Here is a 20,581-nt window from a genome sequence, read left to right on the forward strand (position 1 = left end):
GGAGAGGGAGAGGGAGAGGGAGAGGGAGAGGGAGAGAGAGAGAGAGAGAGAGAGAGAGAGAGAGAGAGAGAGAGAGAGAGAAATATTATTCTCTTGTGATCTTGGGTATGGTCCAGCTCTTCTATATATTACCAACCTCTGGACATCTTTATTAGAGTGAAAAATGTACTTACTAATTTCATATGTTGTTTTAGTGGTCCAAAAAGTTAAATGTTTCCTACCTTATTTCAATGAATGCTACTTGTGAGCTATGTATGAGTTGTGAAAATCATCTTCAAGTATGGTAAAACTTTAATGAGAAATAGGAGAATGAAACAGGAATTCTTATTTAGATAGAATTAAGTTTGCAGTGCTGTCAGAATCTTATGGTAGATGATTAATGAATAGGTTATATGTTTGAATCTATACATATTTAGAAAAGTGCAATTTAAAATTCATACATCAGTTAGAGTGGGTCTAATTAGAAGCCAGGAAATATTATGGGCTCATATACACTATTCAAGTTTTCCTTAGTTAAGAAGGTAGATCAGTGACTAGAAATAGACCATGAGTTGTAAATATCTCTCTGCTTTCACGTCTGAATTATGCCCAGAATGTAGAGTTGTTTAGTGATTTTATTCTTCAAATACTCTTCAGGAAAAATTGTCAATGGAAAGTTACTACATGTTTTCCACTAATAAGTAACTTTGGGAACTGAGTCTCCAAGGTCAAGAAAGATTTTTTTCTGTAGGCAAACCTTTTCTGATCCCAAGAGAGGTAATTCAATCTAGACTTCCAGACTCCATCATCTGTACTCTTATATATGCTCTCAGCAATGACTGCAAAGGTCAGGATGCTTGTAGGTCTAAGACCATTGGGCAAAGTGGATGTTTTTAAGTTCATCACTCATAAGTGTACATTAAAGAAATGAGAAGGTACGTGTGAAATGTGGTATTTTATGGAGTATGAGCACATATTTCATAGTGGAACATAGAACGTGTAATATAGGACATCGTTTCATTTGTATGCTAGCTTCCAAAGTTGAATGTAAATAATCTTACATAAAAGAAAACATGTTTCACAGTAAATATGCTTCAATGAAGAAATGATACTATATGTTATATATGTGCATAACACACACACATTTGAGGAAAAAATCTAGTATTGAAAACAGAGGATTTGCTTACAGGTGTTTGAAGCATGAAACTGGAAATAGAAAAGTATTACAAAGATGAGTTTAAAAGTAATTTAAATCAGGAAGAGAAACTAGACTAGGGGACTGAAGATGAGTCAGAGAGATCAATAGACACCAGGAGAGTATTGTAGGTACCTTGAAAGTCAGACAAATGAAGAGTTAGAAGTAAAAACAAAAGATTTTAAATCGAGCCCTTTTTTTGAAAAATCAAATTATAACTTAAGGAGTGAAATTTAAACCTGACATTGATGAGAGTTATTTTGTGAAATACAAGCAGAAGTGTTTGCTTTAAGAGGGTTCAAAAAGCATGGAATTAAAACTATTTGATTAGAAAGTATTTAGGGACAGGAGCTTTTGGATAAATACATCATACGAAATAAAAAATGAGTCAGTAGCTCTAGATGCCAAAGGATTGCCACATATTACTGTGTAACCCATCTGAAGCTAAGTCTTTAGGTGCAACTGTAAATGCTAAGTTTCCGGAGAACCTCAGCACTGAATCTCAGTTGCTCTGAGATGTAATATATTCAATATATTTTATAGATGAATAGGTTTGAGATTAATACAATAGTAGTGAGAATGTTTAACATGGAGATTGATAACATGAGAGGCATGTCATTGCCTGATGGCAGAAAAGATTATCTCAATAAAGAGTATGAATGTAGATGTAACCTTGTATGAAGATAACCTCCTAATTTTCAGTACAAAGATGGGAAAGTGATACTGCATGTATGATTGACAGAACAATTCATTTCTCCCCTGCCACCATAACCCTCTTCCACCAGATCCATTCCTTCTCAGTTTCCCTTCAGAAAGACACAGCCTTCCAAGATACAACAACCACAAACAACAGAACAAGATACAAAAAGACAAGGCAAAACCTCTCATATTGAGGTAAGGCAAGGCAAAAGGAGAAAAAGAGTACCAAGTATAGGCAAAAGTATCAGAGAAACACTTGTTCCTGTTGTTAGGATTCCCATCTACCACCAAGCTAACAGCCATAGCATACACTGAGGATGTGGTACAGACACATTCAAGTCCTGTGCTTGCTGCTTCAGTTTCTGTGAGCTCATGTGAACCCTTCTTTATTGATTCAGTGGACCATGTCCTCCTGCTGTCCTACATCCCTTCTGACTCCTAAAATCTTTTCTCCTTCTCTTCCACTGTCTGCTTCTCTTGGGCATGATTCAAGCTTTCTTGTTCTAGAGCTTTCAGGAGAGCTGTCAAGTTATTAGTATGAGATCACCCCAATATTTTATGCAGGCACTTAATGATGTAAACTTTCCTCTTAGCACCACTTTTGTTGTGTTCCATAAGTTTGGATATGTGTATTCATTGTCATTGAATTCTAGAAAGTTTTTAATTTCTTTATTTCTGTCTTGAGCCATTTTACATTCAGCGGTGAATTGTTTAGTTTTCATGAACTTGTAGGATCTCTTTTGTTTTTGTTGTTGATGATATCTAGCTTCAATCTACAGTGTGTTGGTCAGGTGCAGCAGGGAGTTATTTCAATTTTCTTGTATACAGGGAGACTTGCCTTTTGTCCTCTTTTCAATGATATTTTATTGTAAAGTATATATACACACACATATACATACACATACACACACACATATGTGTGTGTGTGTGTGTATTTGTATTTGTACATGCAAATGTGTGTCAGTGCCCACAGAGACCAGGAAAGAGATTATTAGAGAGCTTTGAACAAGAGTTTCAGGTGCTTATGTGTCACCTGACTTGGATGTGGTGAACCAAACTCACATCTTCTGGAAAAGAAGCAACACTCTTAAGTACTATGCCAACTTTCTAGCCCCAAACACAAATGTCTAAGTTATACCACCCAACAATAAACTTTAATTAATTTCTTCATTGTAAATATACAGATAATGTAACTGTTGGCAAGCAGTTGAAGAACACGATTACATTTCTTTGTTTTCTGTTACTAGTAGAGCCCTGTCTATCACAGTAACACAATGGACTCCTTCCTAGATCTCCATTGTTAACCCATTCTTCTCATAAAAGAAAGAATAAAAACATAGTTAAGCAGAGAGTACAAAGAAGAAAAATACTGCTGAAGTGTGAAAAGAAGGGAAGTCATAATAAAAGAGAAGGAAAGAAAGAAAGAAAGAGAGAAAGAAAGACAGAAAGAGAAAGAGAGATTGGACAAAGTGTTGGAGCACCCTCTCTGTCAGCCTACATATTACTAGTACATCATATATTTTTCTCCACACTCTTGCGATATTCTTTAATTTCCTTGATGGGTTTTCAAAGCCATTATTTTCTTTGGAACAGAGTCATGTTTTTCTAATTCTGACTGCCCTTGACCAGGTCCTAAGGGGGCAACCTCCTAAGTAGCATCTTATCCTGAAGATCAGTTTTAATTGTTACAAAATTCATCTATTCTGTGATCTTTTTTTACAACAGAAGTTATGGCCTCTACTCTCATGAAATTCACATTTAACCAAGAAGCAAAAATTTATATGTCACAGAAACTAGAAAACTCATTCAGACAATATCAACTTAAGCACCAGATCATCCTGCGTTTATATTTAAGAAGATGTAAGAAAATAAAAGGTAAAGTTGTCAATAACAGTTTTTAAGTGGACAATAAGATAAAATTATTACATAGTTATGCAGGCCTGGTAAAATTTGACTAAAGATGAGAAATTATCAGTTGAGAGGGGCGATGGTGATTAATGTTAACAAGAGTGCATGATATTTGGAGTGAGGATTAGAAAAACTATGGGTGACCAGCCAGATAAACAAGACTGCCTAGCTAGGACTGGGACAGGTATGCAGAGGCACACCGATGAGTTCCCAGTAACCAGGTACAGTACAGTGTATGCAATTAATGGGAAACAAGAGGCAGGCACTAGAGGTATTTGAGCAATAAAATCAAGGCAAAACTGAAATGATTGCAGCTTGAATAATGTTAATTAGAATATAATAAGTCTAGCTAGTTATACAATTGATGCAATAAGCTTTGATTAAATTGATGAGAAAATGTCTAGTCAAGGTAAGAAAAGGTGATCAAGGGGCTGAAATGTAGAAGAGTTTGTGGAGAACAATGTTCCAACATTGTTTACATATGTGAGAATGAAAGACATGGATGTATCATGTATTCAAGTCACACCAGCAGGATGCCTGGAGGAAAAGTTTTCCATTATTGAAATACTAAATGAATGGGAAAATGCAGTGCCCACTTTATGATCAGTGTTTGCTATTTTTATGCCACGCACTAGGCATACCTTGAAGAGCAAAGTCAGATTCTGCTGTGCTCTGTCATAATGTCTCATTTCCTAACTAACTTAATACCTTACTAAATATTTCAACAAAATATCTATGGTTCTATCCTCCATATCACAAGATGTTACTCAATGATGGTACTAGGTAAATCTGCCAATAAAAGAAGCAAAGATTTCCTTGGAGTGAAACTGAGATGGCAAGGATAAACCCTATGATTTGAAACCATGTATAATCTTTCTCAGGCATGTCACAGCTCAATGAGGTACTGAGCTAGTGGAAACTGAGTCTGACTGTGGTGGAACCTTTGGTTGTCTCTTGGATTATGCAAACACACAAAGATTAGACACTAGTCATTTAAGAAGAGTTATCAGAAGTCACAGACACACACTTCATACATTGTTCTGTGTGTTGTTGCTCCCTGCTATTTAGAGTCCACCAGAGGCGTTCTTCTTTTACTTGACATTTGATCCAAAATGAATTGTTTTTCATTTATTAGTTTGTAATATTATGTTAGTAACAGAAATTGACCAAGATAGAAAATGGTACTAGGAAGTGTGAATCTTGCTGATAGCTCATTCAACATGGGTAGTGAGTCATGAAAGAGTTTATGAGGCATTCCCAGACTCGAAATACTTAGAGCCTTAGAAGACACACAAGGACTTACACAGTTTCTTTAAAAATGTTTATCCAAGCAACTTCTTTTAAACAAATAAGTAACATGATTTTATTTTTTTTGAAGGAACTCCCTTGGCAACATTGTGAACAATGCATTAATTGATACTAAGTGGTCACAGTAAGTCACTGGATGGACAGGAACTGTCAGCAAAGCATTAAGCTATGTACTAAGATAAAGTGCCTTCAAAGGAATCAGTCAAACAGATTCACAGGAAAATAAACACTTTCACAGGAAAGTGGTTATTGAGTCAAGTAACACAATGGTTAAATAACATAGCTTTCCCCAAAAGAATTCCTGGAAGCCATTCAACAAATTGTCTTTATGTCTCCCTAGGGAGCCATTTTTAATGAACTCCAAGTCTTGTCACTCTCTTTGCTGTTCTAGTTTCTATTGCTCAATAGAGGCTTTAAGGAAGATCCATTGTCAAGGGACCAGGTCTGGGTTGATGCCAATTCTTGCCTGCAGTGAGAGAATTGTCTTCATGCCAAATTTGTCTTTAATAAAAATACCCAGGATGAACTGCAGTCAGGCTCCTGGTTTTATCCTCTTGGGACTGTCTAGTGACCCAGAGAAATGGCAGCCCTTCTTTAGCATCTTCCTAGGTCTCTACTTGCTGGGACTTTTAGGGAACTTGCTACTTCTGTTAGCTATTGGTGCTGATGTCCACCTCCACACTCCCATGTATTTCTTCCTCAGTCAGCTCTCACTCGTGGACCTTTGCTTCATCACCACCACAGCTCCTAAAACATTGGAGGCTCTGTGGACTGGAGATGGATCTATCTCATTCTCTGGATGCCTGACTCAGTTGTATTTCTTTGGTGTTTTTGCAGATATGGATAACCTGCTTCTCGCAGTCATGGCTATTGACCGCTATGCTGCTATCTGTCACCCACTTCTCTATCCACTTCTCATGACTCCTTGTAGATGTCAGATTCTGGTCAGTGGGTCATGGGGAATAGCTCATGGTGTGTCTATGATCTACACATTATTGCTCTCTCAGTTATATTTTCATGCCAGTCAAGAGATTCCTCATTTTTTCTGTGATTGTAGGCCTCTCTTATTGCTTTCCTGCTCTGACACTCACTTCAATGAGGTCCTGATGATGAGTTTGGCTGGAGTTTTGGGAATCAGTGCAGTTCTCTGCATTGTAAGTTCTTATGGTTGTATTTTTTATGCTGTGGCTAGGGTTTCATCAGCACAGGGGAAAAGGAAAGCCTTGACCACATGCAGTTCCCACCTCTCTGTAGTTCTTCTTTTTTATAGCACAGTCTTTGCCACCTACCTGAAGCCCCCATCTAGTTCTCGTTCCTCTGGGGAGGTGGTAGCTGCTGTCATGTATACCTTGGTAACGCCCACTCTGAACCCCTTCATTTATAGTCTGAGAAATAAGGATGTTAAGAGTTCATTGAGAAGGATTCTGAACATTGAGACATCTCAAGACTAAGGATCATCATTCAGGAAGGAATACAACTCACATCACTACCACACATTCAAAGTGAGCAAGTTAACACCATAGCTCAAGCGAAAATTACATGATGGCTCTGGCTAATCTTCAGTGTTAACTTATCTGGATTTGGAATCACCTTTAACACAATACTTTGTGCATTTCTGTGAAGGTATCTCTGGAGAGATTTCACTGAGATAGAAAGATCTATTTGAATGTATACAGCACAATCTGTTCCATAGAATTACCCTAGACTGATAATGGAAAAATTAAAAACATAACTTACTATCATTATTCATTTGTTTTTGATTGTTGACCGCAGATGCAATGTAACCCTTCACCTCACCCTCATGCCTTGCTTTTGTCATCCTGATGTATTGTATTCTTCAAACCATGAATAAAATGAAACTTTCATTCCTAAATTTCTTGTCAAAAGTTTTGTCACAGCAACAAGACAAGTAACAAATAAAAATCTATTGGAAAGAATGGTATGTTGGGTTTGGTATTGTTTAATTTGTCCTCTTATACTCATATTCCTGATGCATGAACATCCATTGCAATTACTACAATCATGTGATAATTTTAAGAATTTTTATCACTGGTTTCACTGCATCTCCTGTCTTTTTCTAATATCTTTTCTCCAGTTTAACTTAGATACCACTGTCAAATCATGTTAAAGGGAGCTTAGTGTCCAAAGAAGTTAAATCACAAGATGTCAGGAAGCTGGTGAGTCTAACAATAACCCAGGTCAATAGGACCAGGATGAGAAAGAATGTAATTTTATTCTGTAGCCACCTGCCTCCACAGATCACTGGGTTCACCTGAAAGGGGGGCTGTGAATGAAAGAAGGGATGGAGGGTGGAAAGAGATGAAGCCAAGACAAGGTATTTTGATCAAGGCTCAATGTTTTAATGTTTAGCTCTCAATTTAAAGGGGAAACCCCACCCCTATTACAGAACCTCTTCTAACTTCAGCAGGTTTGGGTGAGGGGGACACATCCTTGGACACTGTCGGAGATGGGTCAAGGAGGAGATGGGTGGAGGAACCCATCCTTTGTAATAGCTGGAGATGTCTCAAGGCAAGCTCAGTGGGCAGTTATTTTTATAAGTTTCTGTAGCAGGTGTCAATTGTTGTGTAGCCAAGGTGGGTAACTCTACCTAGGTCCTATTATTATTGGTCTATTATGGTAGACAAGGTGTACAATATTCCTTTAAAATAATTTATTATTGTTGTTATTGTGTGTATATTTATAAAATTACTTATGATATATCATTTTGTGGGAAATAAAATTATAAGTTCCACCATTAAATTTTCATGCTCAAACCAAATACACACAATAGGAAAGAGCTGTTCAAATGTCATACTGCAGCAACATACATGAACATTGTTCTAGATATGTGTTTGTGTTGGTGTCTTGTTTCTTTTTTTAAACACTGTTCGATTTATTTATTTATTTATTTATTTATTTATTTATTTATTTATTTATTATTTATGAGTACACTGTTGTTGTCTCCAGACACACCAGAAGAGGGCATCAGATCCCATTACAGATGGTTGTGAGCCTCCATGTGGGTGCTGGGAATTGAACTCGTGACCTCTGGAAGAGCAGTCAGTGCTCTTACCCGCTGAGCCATCTCTCCAGCCCCCAGTGTCTTGTTTCTATAATTTTCTTTTCATTAATCATTTACAGCAGTGCCACATACAGCAATGGGTTACAGAGTAGCAATCAAGTACATGTCTTCATTGTGTGATTATCAAACCTGAGCACTATTTGTGTTGTATGCAGTAAACAACTCACAGTAATTTACATAATCTTTTAAACTAACATCTGAAAATTGTTTAACTATCATCTTCCCCTGGGCAAAGCTCTTAAGACCTAAAGTAGAATTCTGAAAAAGAACATAATTACTCCATCTGCAGCCCATTGTAAGTGACTTTTCTACCAAGACACTGACAGTTAAATAGAAAATCTTCATTGCCCTCTACCTTAGGTCACATTTCAGTTGGTTTGCAGTAGAAAAACCTTCTTAGTGGGTGTTGGACCTCCTCAAGGTATAGATGACAGGGTTGAAGACCCAGTGACCACTGTTTAGAGCAGGGATATGACCTTGGAGAGGAACTGGGAATGGACAGCAGAGGGCACAGTGTACAAGACCATGAGTGTTTCATAGAATGTGGACACCACAGCCATGTGAGAGGAGCATGTGGAGAAGGCCTTTGTCCTGGTCACAGAAGGAACTCTCTGCACAGTCACCATAATCTGAGTGTAGAAGATCAGAATAGCCCAGAGTGGACAGTCAGGAAGACACAAATAGAACCAAAGTAGTTACCTGGACAAGTCCAGTATCTGAGCAAGCCAGGACCATCATGGGTGAAAAAAATCACAGAAAAGTGATCGATTAGGTTGGAACTGCAGAACCTTAGCTGAGCCATCAGCACAACAACTAGTCCATCTGCCATGATGCCAGACTGTGAGTACCAGCCAAAGGCACCATTCATGCTTGATCAAGTGTGGGTATCATAGAAGGTGACAGATTTCAAGATAGAGATCAACTTGATAACTATTTTTTGTTTGATTATTATAGTTACATATATATATATAGTTAACTATGTATCTATATAGATACACAGTTAACTATATATATATATATGTAACTATATAAAGTTACATATGAATTTATATGCATAAGTATGTATGCATATTTATACACAAATATATATAAAATCTTCTGAGTCCATTTTTTTCCACTTGTTTAACAGACATTTATTACTTTAGTTGAACAACCTCAATATACAGTGACTTGCTTTGCTGAATAGAAAAGTATTTTAGGTCTCAAGATTTTGAGTCTAGTATTTTCTGGAAATCAAATCATCCTTTTAAAATCTTCAAAAAAATCAATTTAACAAAAGCATCAATTAGGTTTTGATACCAAGCCAGCTGTTCAAATCAGCAAACCCCAATATATGATAGGGATAATACTGTTTCTTCCACACTCAAAATCACTGTGGGAAACTACTACAAAGCATGGCATAGAAATGAAATGTAGTGATGTGTGTGGCCTTTGTGAAATGTGAAGAACATCCAGGCAGTACCAGGAAGCAGCAACCCTAGCAACTACCTATGGGTAGAATATAAACAATGAAATCACACTACCAATGGACTTATCTTACCCATGATTAATTGACTGGAATAGAGAAAATTTCTCTCTATTGTAGGCAGTCCTGGAACTCGAAAACCACCTGCACATACCAGCTGTTAGAAAAGCTTAATCACCATTCATGTTTGCTTGGTTGATACTAACTTGGAACCATATGGTTACTAGCTTACAAATCCTAATGGAAATAATCTGTCCTACTCCATCCAATGTTCAATCTTCACCAGTTTCAAATCCTCAAGTGTCAAACCCACACTCTAGATCCATCAGAACATAAAACTCTTCCAACAAATTTACCTGGTCTTCTGAAAATGGAACACTGGATTCAATTTTCAAAATGTGTGTTAGTTTTCACTTTTCTATGCATATTCACAAAACAGGTTTGAAACCCTCTTCCTACACATTTCTAATCAATCATAATCCAACTCTAACCTTTGTACTCAAAACTCCCAAGCAGTCACTTCAGTGAACCAGATCCCATCATAAAGCTGTAGATTCTATCTCATGCACCAAACACATCTAGGGCTAGTTTCGGGATTCCTTTTATAGGATCCTACACAGCAGATGCCACTTGGCACAAACACTATAAACTTAATCCCCTAAGCAGATAATGTAAAGAAAGTACATCAGAAAACAAGATACGCCATCACCCACAGTTTTCAATTACTGCACCTTAACTTCTATACTTTCACAAAGCACTCATGACAATCTGTAGACTACTTTTAACAAATAACACCTTTAAGCAGAAATGACTGTCCTAAATTGTTTATTGGATATGAATTGTACAAATATTATGTGCATTAGCTGTAACGGTGGAGCTGGAGAGCATTGCGCCTTCTCCAGGCTGCATGGCGAGAACCACCAATAGTGTGGTGGAACTTGTGGTCCTTTCCAAGGCCACGGCTCTTTCGGCCAGCAGATGTCAGCCCACGAATCTCTCTGTGCTTGTGGACTGGTTTGGTGATCCACTGGGTGTCAGGATTTCTTTTGATAGCTTTATGGAATGGATCAATGAGGATAACCTCAAAAAATTTATATGTGGAATCTTCACCAACCCAGTAGGAATTCAGGACTCCCAAAGCCCCACAATGGCGCCCAGCTCTCTCCTCAGCAACAGACTGAAGGCTTCGGGCAAATTTCAGCTGGTTAACACCATGGTGGACAGGCTTGCCGTAAGTTGCACCCTTAGGAACCCGGCGTTTGCGACCACCACGGCGGGCAGACACGAATCCTGTAAATGACATAACCTTGCTTCGCCTTGTATCCCAGTCTTCGCGCTTTATCAGGCCGAGTGGGGCGGGGAGCCTTGTGTAGCCCAGAGAGCTGGCAGTATTGCCAACAGCGAACCCTCAGAAGAAAGCGCATCACGTCAGACTGCTTCTTCCTCCACAGCTCCTGGATGTATTTGTATGCACCCATCTTGGCTCACCTGATGGTTGCTGCCAGAGGAAAGGAAGCCTGAGTCCATTTTTGTTGTTTATGTATAAATGTTTTAGTGCTGACCACTCTGCACTGGAAAACCAATGAGTGGATTTATTCATGGGAGACTCTAATTCTTCTTCCTTTAACAGTTATCAGCTTCCCATAATTCTTTTTCTAGTGGTGGGAACCCACACAAATTTCCCCCTCACTTGTTGATATTGTCCCCATTCCTGTCTTGTTTATGAAGCCATTTCTAGTGGATATCTTTTCAGAATAGACCACCTGGTATTCTGGCTCTTACAATCTTTTCACCTCTTTCTAAATGTTTGCTGAACCATAGAGACAAGAGCTGTGATGTAGATGTATCCATTGGAGCTGAGATCCTTGTTATCAGTTGATTTCTATTCTATGTGCAATTGTGGTATTTCTGTGATGATCTCTGTCATCGTTTGAATGTTCTTGGTTCAGGGACTGGCCTTGTTAGAGTAGTGTGGCCTTGCTGGAGGAACTATGTCACTGTGTGGCTGGCTTTGAGACTCTCCTTCTAGCTTCCCATGAGACAGCTTTGGTTTGCATTCAGAACAAGATGTAGAACTCTCAGACACCGTATTTCTCTGGATTCTGCTATGCTTCCTACCATGACAGTGGACTGAATCTCTGAACTTGTAAGCTAGCCTTAGTTAAATGTTGTGTTTTATATGATTCACCTTGGTCATGGTGTCTCTTCATAGCATTGGAAACCCTAACTAATAGTCTTCATTTGCTGTAAAAAGAGGCTTCTTTGATGAACAGTCATAGCTACACATATCTGTGGGTATAAGGATAAGATTTAGAAAGCAGTAAGGTTAAGCAATGAGACACAGTAGATTCTTTACTAAGGTCTATGACCTGTCTAGCCCTAGGAAGCTGGCTAGGTTTCCAGTACAAAGTATGACTTTCCTGCTGATGAGTGGACTTTAAGTACAATTAGACAGTAGTTGGTTGCCACCAACATGTGAATACCATTTACTGCACATTTGTGTATGTCTTTCCTTGTTGGCCATTGCTGTGCCACAATAAAAAGAGCTGGAAGCTGAAGCTGCGGGAGTAGCAGAACAGGGAGGCAGACTGAGAGCTAAATGTTAGAGAGGAGGAGGCAGGGGAGTAGGGTTGAGCTGGGATCAGTAGCTCAGGAAACTGACCCCAGAAAAAAAGGCTAACAACTTATAGTATACAGATATCTCTATGTCTTTATTATTAAACTCCCAGCAGTACCCCCTATCCCCAAATCCGTGATAATTCTTTTTCTTTTCTTCTTTTCTCTTCTCCTCCTCTTCCATCTACTCCTTCTTGCTCTTCTTGTTCTTCTTCTTTTTTGTTCTTCCTTCTTTCTTTCCTGTCTTCTCTTCCTCTTATTCCTCATCCTCCTCTTTCTTCTATTCAAGATAGGAATTTTCCTTGTAGCCCTGGCTATCTTGAAACTTTGTCTGTAGAGGAAGATAGCTATGTACTTGGAGATCCACCCAGCTCTATTTCCCAAGCGCTAGAATTAAAAGTATGCAATGCCAACACCTGACCAAGCTATGAGACTTCACTGAACTCCTCCTGTGTACCCAGTGAACCCATCTGACCTCTTCCTGTGAATCCAGTGAACCCACCTGAGAACTGCTTCCCATAAACCTGCCTTTATACTTTAATTGGGCTCAATTCAATTTATTACTTAGGTGAAGAATCCTATCAAGTACTAACATCTAAACATGAATATTCAAATAGTTCATCATTTGTGGCCATTCTTATTCAAACCACATTCTATGGAGCCCATAGCCTTGTGGCCATATCATATTGCAAAATGCATTTAGTCTAATTTCAAAAGTCTCTATAGACGATCATAGTTTAAAATTCCCATGTCCAAAGTCTCTTCTGAGACTTGACACAATATCTTATTAGTAACCCACTATAAATTCAAAAGCATAAAGCAAATTACACACTTTCAACATACAATGGCACAGAATTTACATTGCCATTCCAATGGAGGAAAGGGCACATAGTGAAATCCTAGTCATTCCCTAGGCAGTTTCGTCAATGTTTAAGACAATACATATAACTCACGTGGCATGACATTTCAAATCTGTCTCATTCTACTGTAGATCAAGTGTAGAGGAGATGACTACATCCAAGCCCATAAAAATGCATTACTGACAAATTCCAGCAGCAGTCTGCTCTCTAGCCTCTCCTGACCCATGCACAATAGACTCAGTGAATTTCTGAGGTTTATGGTGTTTGTGTTAGTTTTAATGTTTTATTTCCTTTCAAATTTACGAATCTTCCTCTTTTAATAACACCAACCAAATATTATATTCAGAAGGTATAAAACCAAAAAAGCTATATCTACATCTATTTTCAATAGAGAAGTAAAAAGCTGCTCATGGAATCCTAAAGTTCCACAAGGGATGAAGAAGTCCCAGATCCCCCTATGTTACAGGTGAGACAGGAAAGATATACAGGTATGGGCAACAGACTCAGTCCTCAGGGTTGGCCTGGGCTGGTCACTTCATCACATTGTGCTGACAGGGGACAGAATGAGATGTCAACTGAAGAAAGAGAAACAGGGGGACTTAGATTCATAGTAGAGAATGAGAGATCTGAACACATCCTGTAATAAACATAAGAGAGTACTTTTATACTGTGGAATACAAGATATTCAGACTATTCCTTGGGAGTGATGATAGTCTAAAGAACTCAACTCAAAATGTTCCAATCCTTAGAGCGCCCATAACCTAAGAATCTATCTGTCCAAGCACATGCCACATGTTAGGCCCTGCCAGTTCTTACCTTTCAAGAAGGTTAGAGAATCATCAGAGCCTTAATCATATTCCTGTCATTGGTAGAACAAATGAGACTTGATCAGAACCAATATGATGGGGTAAAGAAGGAGTTATGAGCTGCCTGTGTTTCCCCATGGGCTCCTGTCTACTCTATTCCATACTAGGGAATCATATCCAATCATATGTACTGGCAGGTTTAGTGTAACTGCTGCTTCTTTCACCCGTGGGAAAAAACAGTGGGCAAGGAGTCTGGAAGGTAGCAGGGCCATAAAAGTCTATGAAAAGCCTTAATCCTAGCCCATAGGAAGCTACTAGAACTAGGACTTCAGACTCAGGAAAGGATTTGAAAACCTGCAAAGATATGAAGGAGCCTCCTAGATGGTCTGTTCTCAGTAGGGACCTTCTACTTTGATTATGTCCTTTATTTCCCATGTTTCCATGCACAGTAGGTTGTCAGCACAGACACTCAGGCAAGGTGAACATTTGTTTGTTATACTGCTTTCCAGTTCATGCTGCTGATGAAACTACATCAGTGTGACTTTCATTAGTGTACCCTAGTGCTTGTGTATGCAAATATGTATGCTATTACCTACTTTATGGGATAAAGTGGCTTCTTTGATATGCACTTTTCTTTGATATGCTTCTTTTATGCACTTTAAGTAAACACCCCTTTAAAATGTAAGTAAATGTCTTGGCATGAATTAAAAAAAAATGTTTTCCCAGATTTCTAATTTTGGAATTTTGATCTCTTAAGATTTAATTATTTGTGGTTTAGATGGAAATTGTTTAAATTGTGAGTTTGGAGTCTGCCTGTATGTGGTTGGTTCATGTCTGTAATTCTAGTACGAGGGAGGCAGAAATAGGAGGATCCCTGGAGTTTAATCACTAGCTGTTCTAACCAAATTGGTTAGATCCCATCTCAAGAAAATGTAGAAATGACAGAAGAAGGCACACCTCCCTGACCCCTGGCTTGTGCATACCTACACACACATACCCACATACATACACATAGATGCACACAAGCACACATACACATACACACATGTACATACACACATACGATTGCATACACACACACACACACTCACGCACACACACACGCACACACGCACGCACACACGCATGCATTGAAAACATAGCTACATTATACACACCAACATCTACATCATACACTCATAAGCAGAATTAGCTTGGGGTGATATCTTTACTTATTAAAAGTGGTTCCTAGTTGTTCCTCACACCTGCTCACTGCAGAGTCTCCTTTCCATTCTGCAGGAATTTTTGGAGCAGCTCCAGGCATTCTCCCTCCATATAGGCCCAGAAGTACTCTGCTTTACCATCTGACTATAACTTGAGCTTGGTGATCTGAGCTACCATGACTGCTGAAGTCCAGGAGTTCAGGTCCTCATTCAGGGTGATGCAATCTGATCCATCATAGGCAGTCTGATAGAGTGCTCCAAGAAGGCACATATCTGGCCCTACCTTGCAGGCAATATTCGTCTGCAGGATGTGAAAGCCTGGCAGCCACCAGACTGGCAGCTTAGGCTACCCCACCCTTTTCTGCCCACTCACAGGATTTGGATGTAAACTAAAAGTGAGACCAGTTCAGGGTGGTGCATATGCTGAGATCTCTGGGAGTCCCAGCTGGGGCAGGTATTGGGGCAGGGGTTTCACCTGTGTACCTGGTTGTGACAGACCTCCTGGAAGACAGGGAGTCTGTGTCCCTAGTTAAGGCAGACTTCCCGGGAGACAGGCAGGCTGTGGGATATGGGAGAGGGGCAGGCAAGCCTGATCTGCCCTGGATGGTGGTGTTTGACTTTCAAATAACATGGGAGGCATTGGAGGGACTAGAGCATTAGAAAGAGTAAACAATAATACCAGATGGGTTTAAAGAGCAGTATTACTTGGAAATTAATGGAAATAATATCATTCTAAGACTCCATATGTATTTTATAGTTACTAGTAAATTCATTAGGAACATTGTTTTCTCTACCAGTCACTTATGATAGTAATGAGTGGCTAAAATGATGGACCATTTTAAATCCACCCAACTTTTGTATGTATGGTATAGGAATTGAAAGATTTGAATATATATATATATATTACTCTAATTTAAATATCTATTTGAATGCACATACACACAAAAAACTCTTCAATGATCGTTTGCTTTGCTGAAGGAGACAAATATGAATCTACTATAAAATAACTGACAGTAGAATTGGTGAAATTTCTACTTCATGACCTTCTATGGTTCATTGTTTCTCTAGGTTCCCTTGTATGTCATACATTAGAAAAGATTTACATATTTTCTTCTTGTTAATCTGATTGGACCAATTTGATTCTTGAATTTAGTCATGTTGCTAAGAGGAGGGAATAAATAAATAATTATTGTAACTTCACAGTTCTAGCAGGTGCCTGTATATACTCAGAGACATAGAAACATTATTCTTTCATGATCTTGGGAATGATCCAGCTCTTCTATATATTACCAACTTCTGGTCATTTTTATTAGAGTGAAAAATGGACTTACTAATTTCACATGTTGTTTTGGGGGTCCAAAAAAGTTAAGTGTTTTCTAGATTATTTCAACGAATGGCACTTGTAGAGCTATTATGAGTTGTGAAATCATCTTCAAATATGGTAAAACTTGAATGAGAAATAGGAGAATGAAACAGGAATTCTTATTTAGATACAATTAAGCTGGCAGTGCTGTCAGAATCTTATGGTAGTTGACTAATGAATAGGATATATGTTCGAATCTATACTTATTTAGAGAAGTGCAATTTAACATTTATACATCAGTTAGAGTGGGTCTAATTAAAGGCCAGAAAATATTATGGGCTCATGTACACTGTTCAAGTTTTCCTTAGTTAAGAAGGTAGATCAATGACTAGAAGTAGACCATGAGTTGTAAATATTTCTCTGCTTTCATGTCTGAATTATGCCCAGAATGTATGGCTGTTTAGTGATTTTATTTTTCAAATACTCTTCAGGAAAAATTCTGAATGGAAAGTTATTACATATTTTCCACTAATGAGTAACTTTGGGAACTGAGTCTCCAAGGTCAAAAAAATTTTTTTCTGTAGGTAAACATTTTCTGATCCCAAGAGAGTTAATACAGTCTAGACTTCCAGACTCCATCATTTGTACTCTTATATATGGTCTCAGCAATGACTGCAAAAGGCAGGATGCTTTTAGATCTAAGACGATTGGACAAAGTGAATGTTTCTAAGTTCATCACTCATAAGCAGACATTAGAGAAGTCAGAAGGTACGTGTGAAATGTGGCATTTTATGGAGTATGAGCTCATATTTCATAGCGGGACATAGAACATGTAATATAGGACATCATTCCATTTGTATGTTAGCTTCCAAAGTTGAATGCAAATAATCTCACATAAAAGAAAACATGTTTCACAGTAAAAATACTTCAATGAAGAAATGATACTATATGTTATATATATATATATATATATATATATATATATATATATATATATATGCATAACATATATACACACACACACACTTGCTCACACACACGTTTGAGGAAAAGAACGCAGAATTGAAAACAGAGTGATTTGCTTATAGGTGTTTGAAGCATGAAACTGGAAATAGAAAAGAAGTACAAAGATGTGTTCAAAAGTAATTTAAAACAGGAGGAGAAACAAGATTACAGGACTGAAGATGAGTCAGAGAGATCAATAGACACCAGGAGAGTATTGTAGGTACCTTGAAAGTCAGACAAATGAAGAGTTTGAAGTAAAAACAAAAGATTTTAAATCGAGCCATGTTTTTGAAAAATCAAATTAAAATTTAAGGACTGAAATTTAAACCTGACATTGATGAGAGTTATTTTGTGAAATACAAGTAGAAGTGCTTGCTTTAAGAGGGTTCAAAAAGGACGAAATTAAAACTATTGGATTAGAAAGTAACTAAGGACAGGAGCTTTTGGATAAATATGTCATAAGAAATAAAAATAATGAGACAATAGCTCTAGATGCCAAGGGATCATGACATATTACTATGTAGCTCATCTGAAGCTCAGTCTTTAGATGCAACCGTAAACGCTGAGTTTCCAGAGAACCTCAGCACTGAGTCTCAGTTGCCCTGAGATGAAATATATTCGATATATTTTATAGATGAATAGGTTTGAGGCTTATCTCTAAGAAAGAGTATGAGTGTAGATGCAACCTTGTCTGAAGATAAACTCACAGTTTTCAGTACAAAGATGGGAAAGTGATACTGCATGTGTGATTGACAGAACAATTCATTTCTCCCCTGCCACTATATCCCTCTTCCACCAGATCCATTCCTTCTCAGTTTCTCTTCAGAAAGAAACAGCCTTCCAAGATACAACAACCACAAACAACAAAACAAGATACAAAAAGGCAAGGCAAAACCCCTCATATTGAGATAAGGTGAGGCAAAAGGAGAGTACCAAGTATAGGCAAAAGCATCAGAGAAACACTTTTTCCTACTGTTAGGATTCCTGCCCACCACCATGCTAACAGCCATAACATACACTGAGGATGTGGTACAGACACATGCAGGTCCTGTGCTTGCTGCTTCAGTTTCTGTGAGTCCACATGAACCCTTCTTTATTGATTCAGTGGGCCATGTCTTCCTGCTGTCCTACATCCCCTCTCACTCCTAAAATCTTTTCTCCTTCTCTTCCACTGTCTACTTCTCTTGGGCATGATTCAAGCTTTCAGGTGAGTTGTCAAGTTGTTAGTATGAGATCACTCCCATATTCTATGCAGGCACTTAGTGATGTAAACGTTCCTCTTAGCACCACTTTTGTTGTTTTCCATAAGTTTGGATATGTGTATTCATTTTCATTGAATTCTAGAAAGTTTTTAATTTCTTTATTTCTGTCTTTAGTCATTTTACATTCAGTGGTGAGTTGCTTAGTTTCCATGAGCTTGTAGGATCTCTTTTGTCTTTGTTGTTGATGATATCTAGCTTCAATCCACTGTGTGCTGATCAGATGTAAGGAGTTATTTCAATTTTCTTGTATACAGGGAGACTTGCTTTTGTCCTCTTTTCAATAATATTTTATTGTAAAATATATGTGATTCGAATTTATACATGCACATGTATGTCAGTGCCCACAGAGACCAGGAAAGAGATTATTAGAGAGCTTTGAACAAGAGTTTCAGGTCCTTATGTGTCACCTGACTTGGATGTGGAGAACCAAACTCACATCTTTGGAAAAGCAGCAACACTCTTAAGTACTGTGCCACCTTTCTAGCCCCAAACACAAATCTCTAAGTTATACCACCAAACAATAAACTTTCATTAATTTCTTCATTGTAAATATACAGATAATGTAACTGTTGGCAAGCAATTGAAGAATAAGATTCCATTTCTTTGTTTTTTGTTAGTAGTAGCACCCTGTCTATCACAGTAACACAATGGACTCCTTCCTAGATCTCCATTGTTAACCCATTCTTCTCATAAAAGAAAGAATAAAAACATAGTTAAACAGAGTGTAAAATGAAGAAAAATACTGTTGAGGTGTGAAAAGAAGGGAAATCATAATAAAAGAAGGAAAGAAAGAGATAGAGAGAGATAGATAGAGAGAGATAGAGAGATAGAGAGATAAAGAGATGAGAGAGAGAGGGGGTAGGGAGGGGGAGGGGGAGGGGGAGGGGGAGGGAGAGGGGGAGAGGGAGAGAGAGAGAGAGAGAGAGAGAGAGAGAGAGAGAGAGAGAGATTGGACAAAGTGTGTTGGAGTACCTTCATTGTCAGCCTACATATACTAGTGCATCCACACTCTTAAGATATTCTTTAATTTCCTTGAGGGGTTTTCAAAGCCATTATTTTCTTTGGAATAGAGTCATGTTTTTATAATTCTGACTGTCCTTGACCAGGTCCTAGGGAGGCAACCTCCAATGTAGCATCTTATCCTGAAGAGCAGTTTTAATTGTTACAAAATTCACCTATTCTGTGACCTTTTTTTAAAAACAGAAATTATGGCGTCTACTCTCATGAAATTCACAGTTAACCAAGAAGAAAAAAATTACGTGTCACAGAAACTAGAAAACTCATTCAGACAATAACAACCTAAGTACCAGATTATCCTGTGTTTATAATTAAGAAGATGTAAGATAATAGAAGGTAAAGTTGTCAATAACAGTTTTTAAGTGGACAGGAAGATAAAATTGTAACATAGTTTTGCAGCCCTGTCAAATTTGACTAAAGAAAAAGTTACTCAGGTAAAAGGATCTATGGTGATTAATGTTAACAAGAGTGTATGATATCTGGAGTGAGAATTAGAAAAACTCTGGGTGACCAGCCAGAAAAGCAAGAATGCCTAGCTTTGACTGGGACAGGTATGCAGAGGCACACCCATGAGTTCCCAGTAACCAGGTACAGTACAATATATGTAATTAATGGGAAAGAAGAAGCACTAGAATTATTTGAGCAATAAAGTCAAGGCAAAAGTGAAATGTTTGCAGCTTGAATACTGTTAAGTAGAATATAATAAGTCTAGCTAGTTATACAATTGATGCAATAAGCTTTGATTAAATTGATGAGAAGATGTCTAGTCAAGGTAAGAAAAGGTGATCAAAGTGCTGAAATGTAGAAGAGTTTGTTGAGAACAATGTTCTAACATTGTTTACAAGTATGGGAATGAAAACATGAACGTGCCATG

General features: G+C 38.1%; 1 protein-coding gene and 2 pseudogenes across 1 annotated transcript; 1 reads left to right on the forward strand and 2 right to left on the reverse strand.

The window, feature by feature from the left end:
• The first annotated feature begins 5,540 nt into the window (after positions 1 to 5,540).
• On the forward strand, positions 5,541 to 6,566 carry LOC114637230 (olfactory receptor 1361-like). Its single transcript, XM_028785455.1, has one exon. It carries the CDS (start codon positions 5,542 to 5,544, stop codon positions 6,538 to 6,540), a length of 999 nt encoding a protein of 332 aa, XP_028641288.1. The 5' UTR covers position 5,541; the 3' UTR covers positions 6,541 to 6,566.
• Positions 6,567 to 8,532: 1,966 nt separating this feature from the next.
• LOC114637255 lies at positions 8,533 to 10,342 on the reverse strand (annotated as a pseudogene).
• A 91-nt stretch (positions 10,343 to 10,433) lies between these two features.
• LOC114637256 lies at positions 10,434 to 11,114 on the reverse strand (annotated as a pseudogene).
• Positions 11,115 to 20,581: the final 9,467 nt, after the last annotated feature.

The sequence above is a fragment of the Grammomys surdaster genome, unplaced genomic scaffold (genome assembly GCF_004785775.1).
Source record: "Grammomys surdaster isolate TR1022 unplaced genomic scaffold, NIH_TR_1.0 125231, whole genome shotgun sequence".
NCBI lineage: Eukaryota > Metazoa > Chordata > Mammalia > Rodentia > Muridae > Grammomys > Grammomys surdaster.

Bases quoted from the DNA above. Each gene is read 5' to 3' on its own strand.
- LOC114637230 (XM_028785455.1), top strand. From the start codon at position 5,542: ATGCCAATTCTTGCCTGCAGTGAGAGAATTGTCTTCATGCCAAATTTG.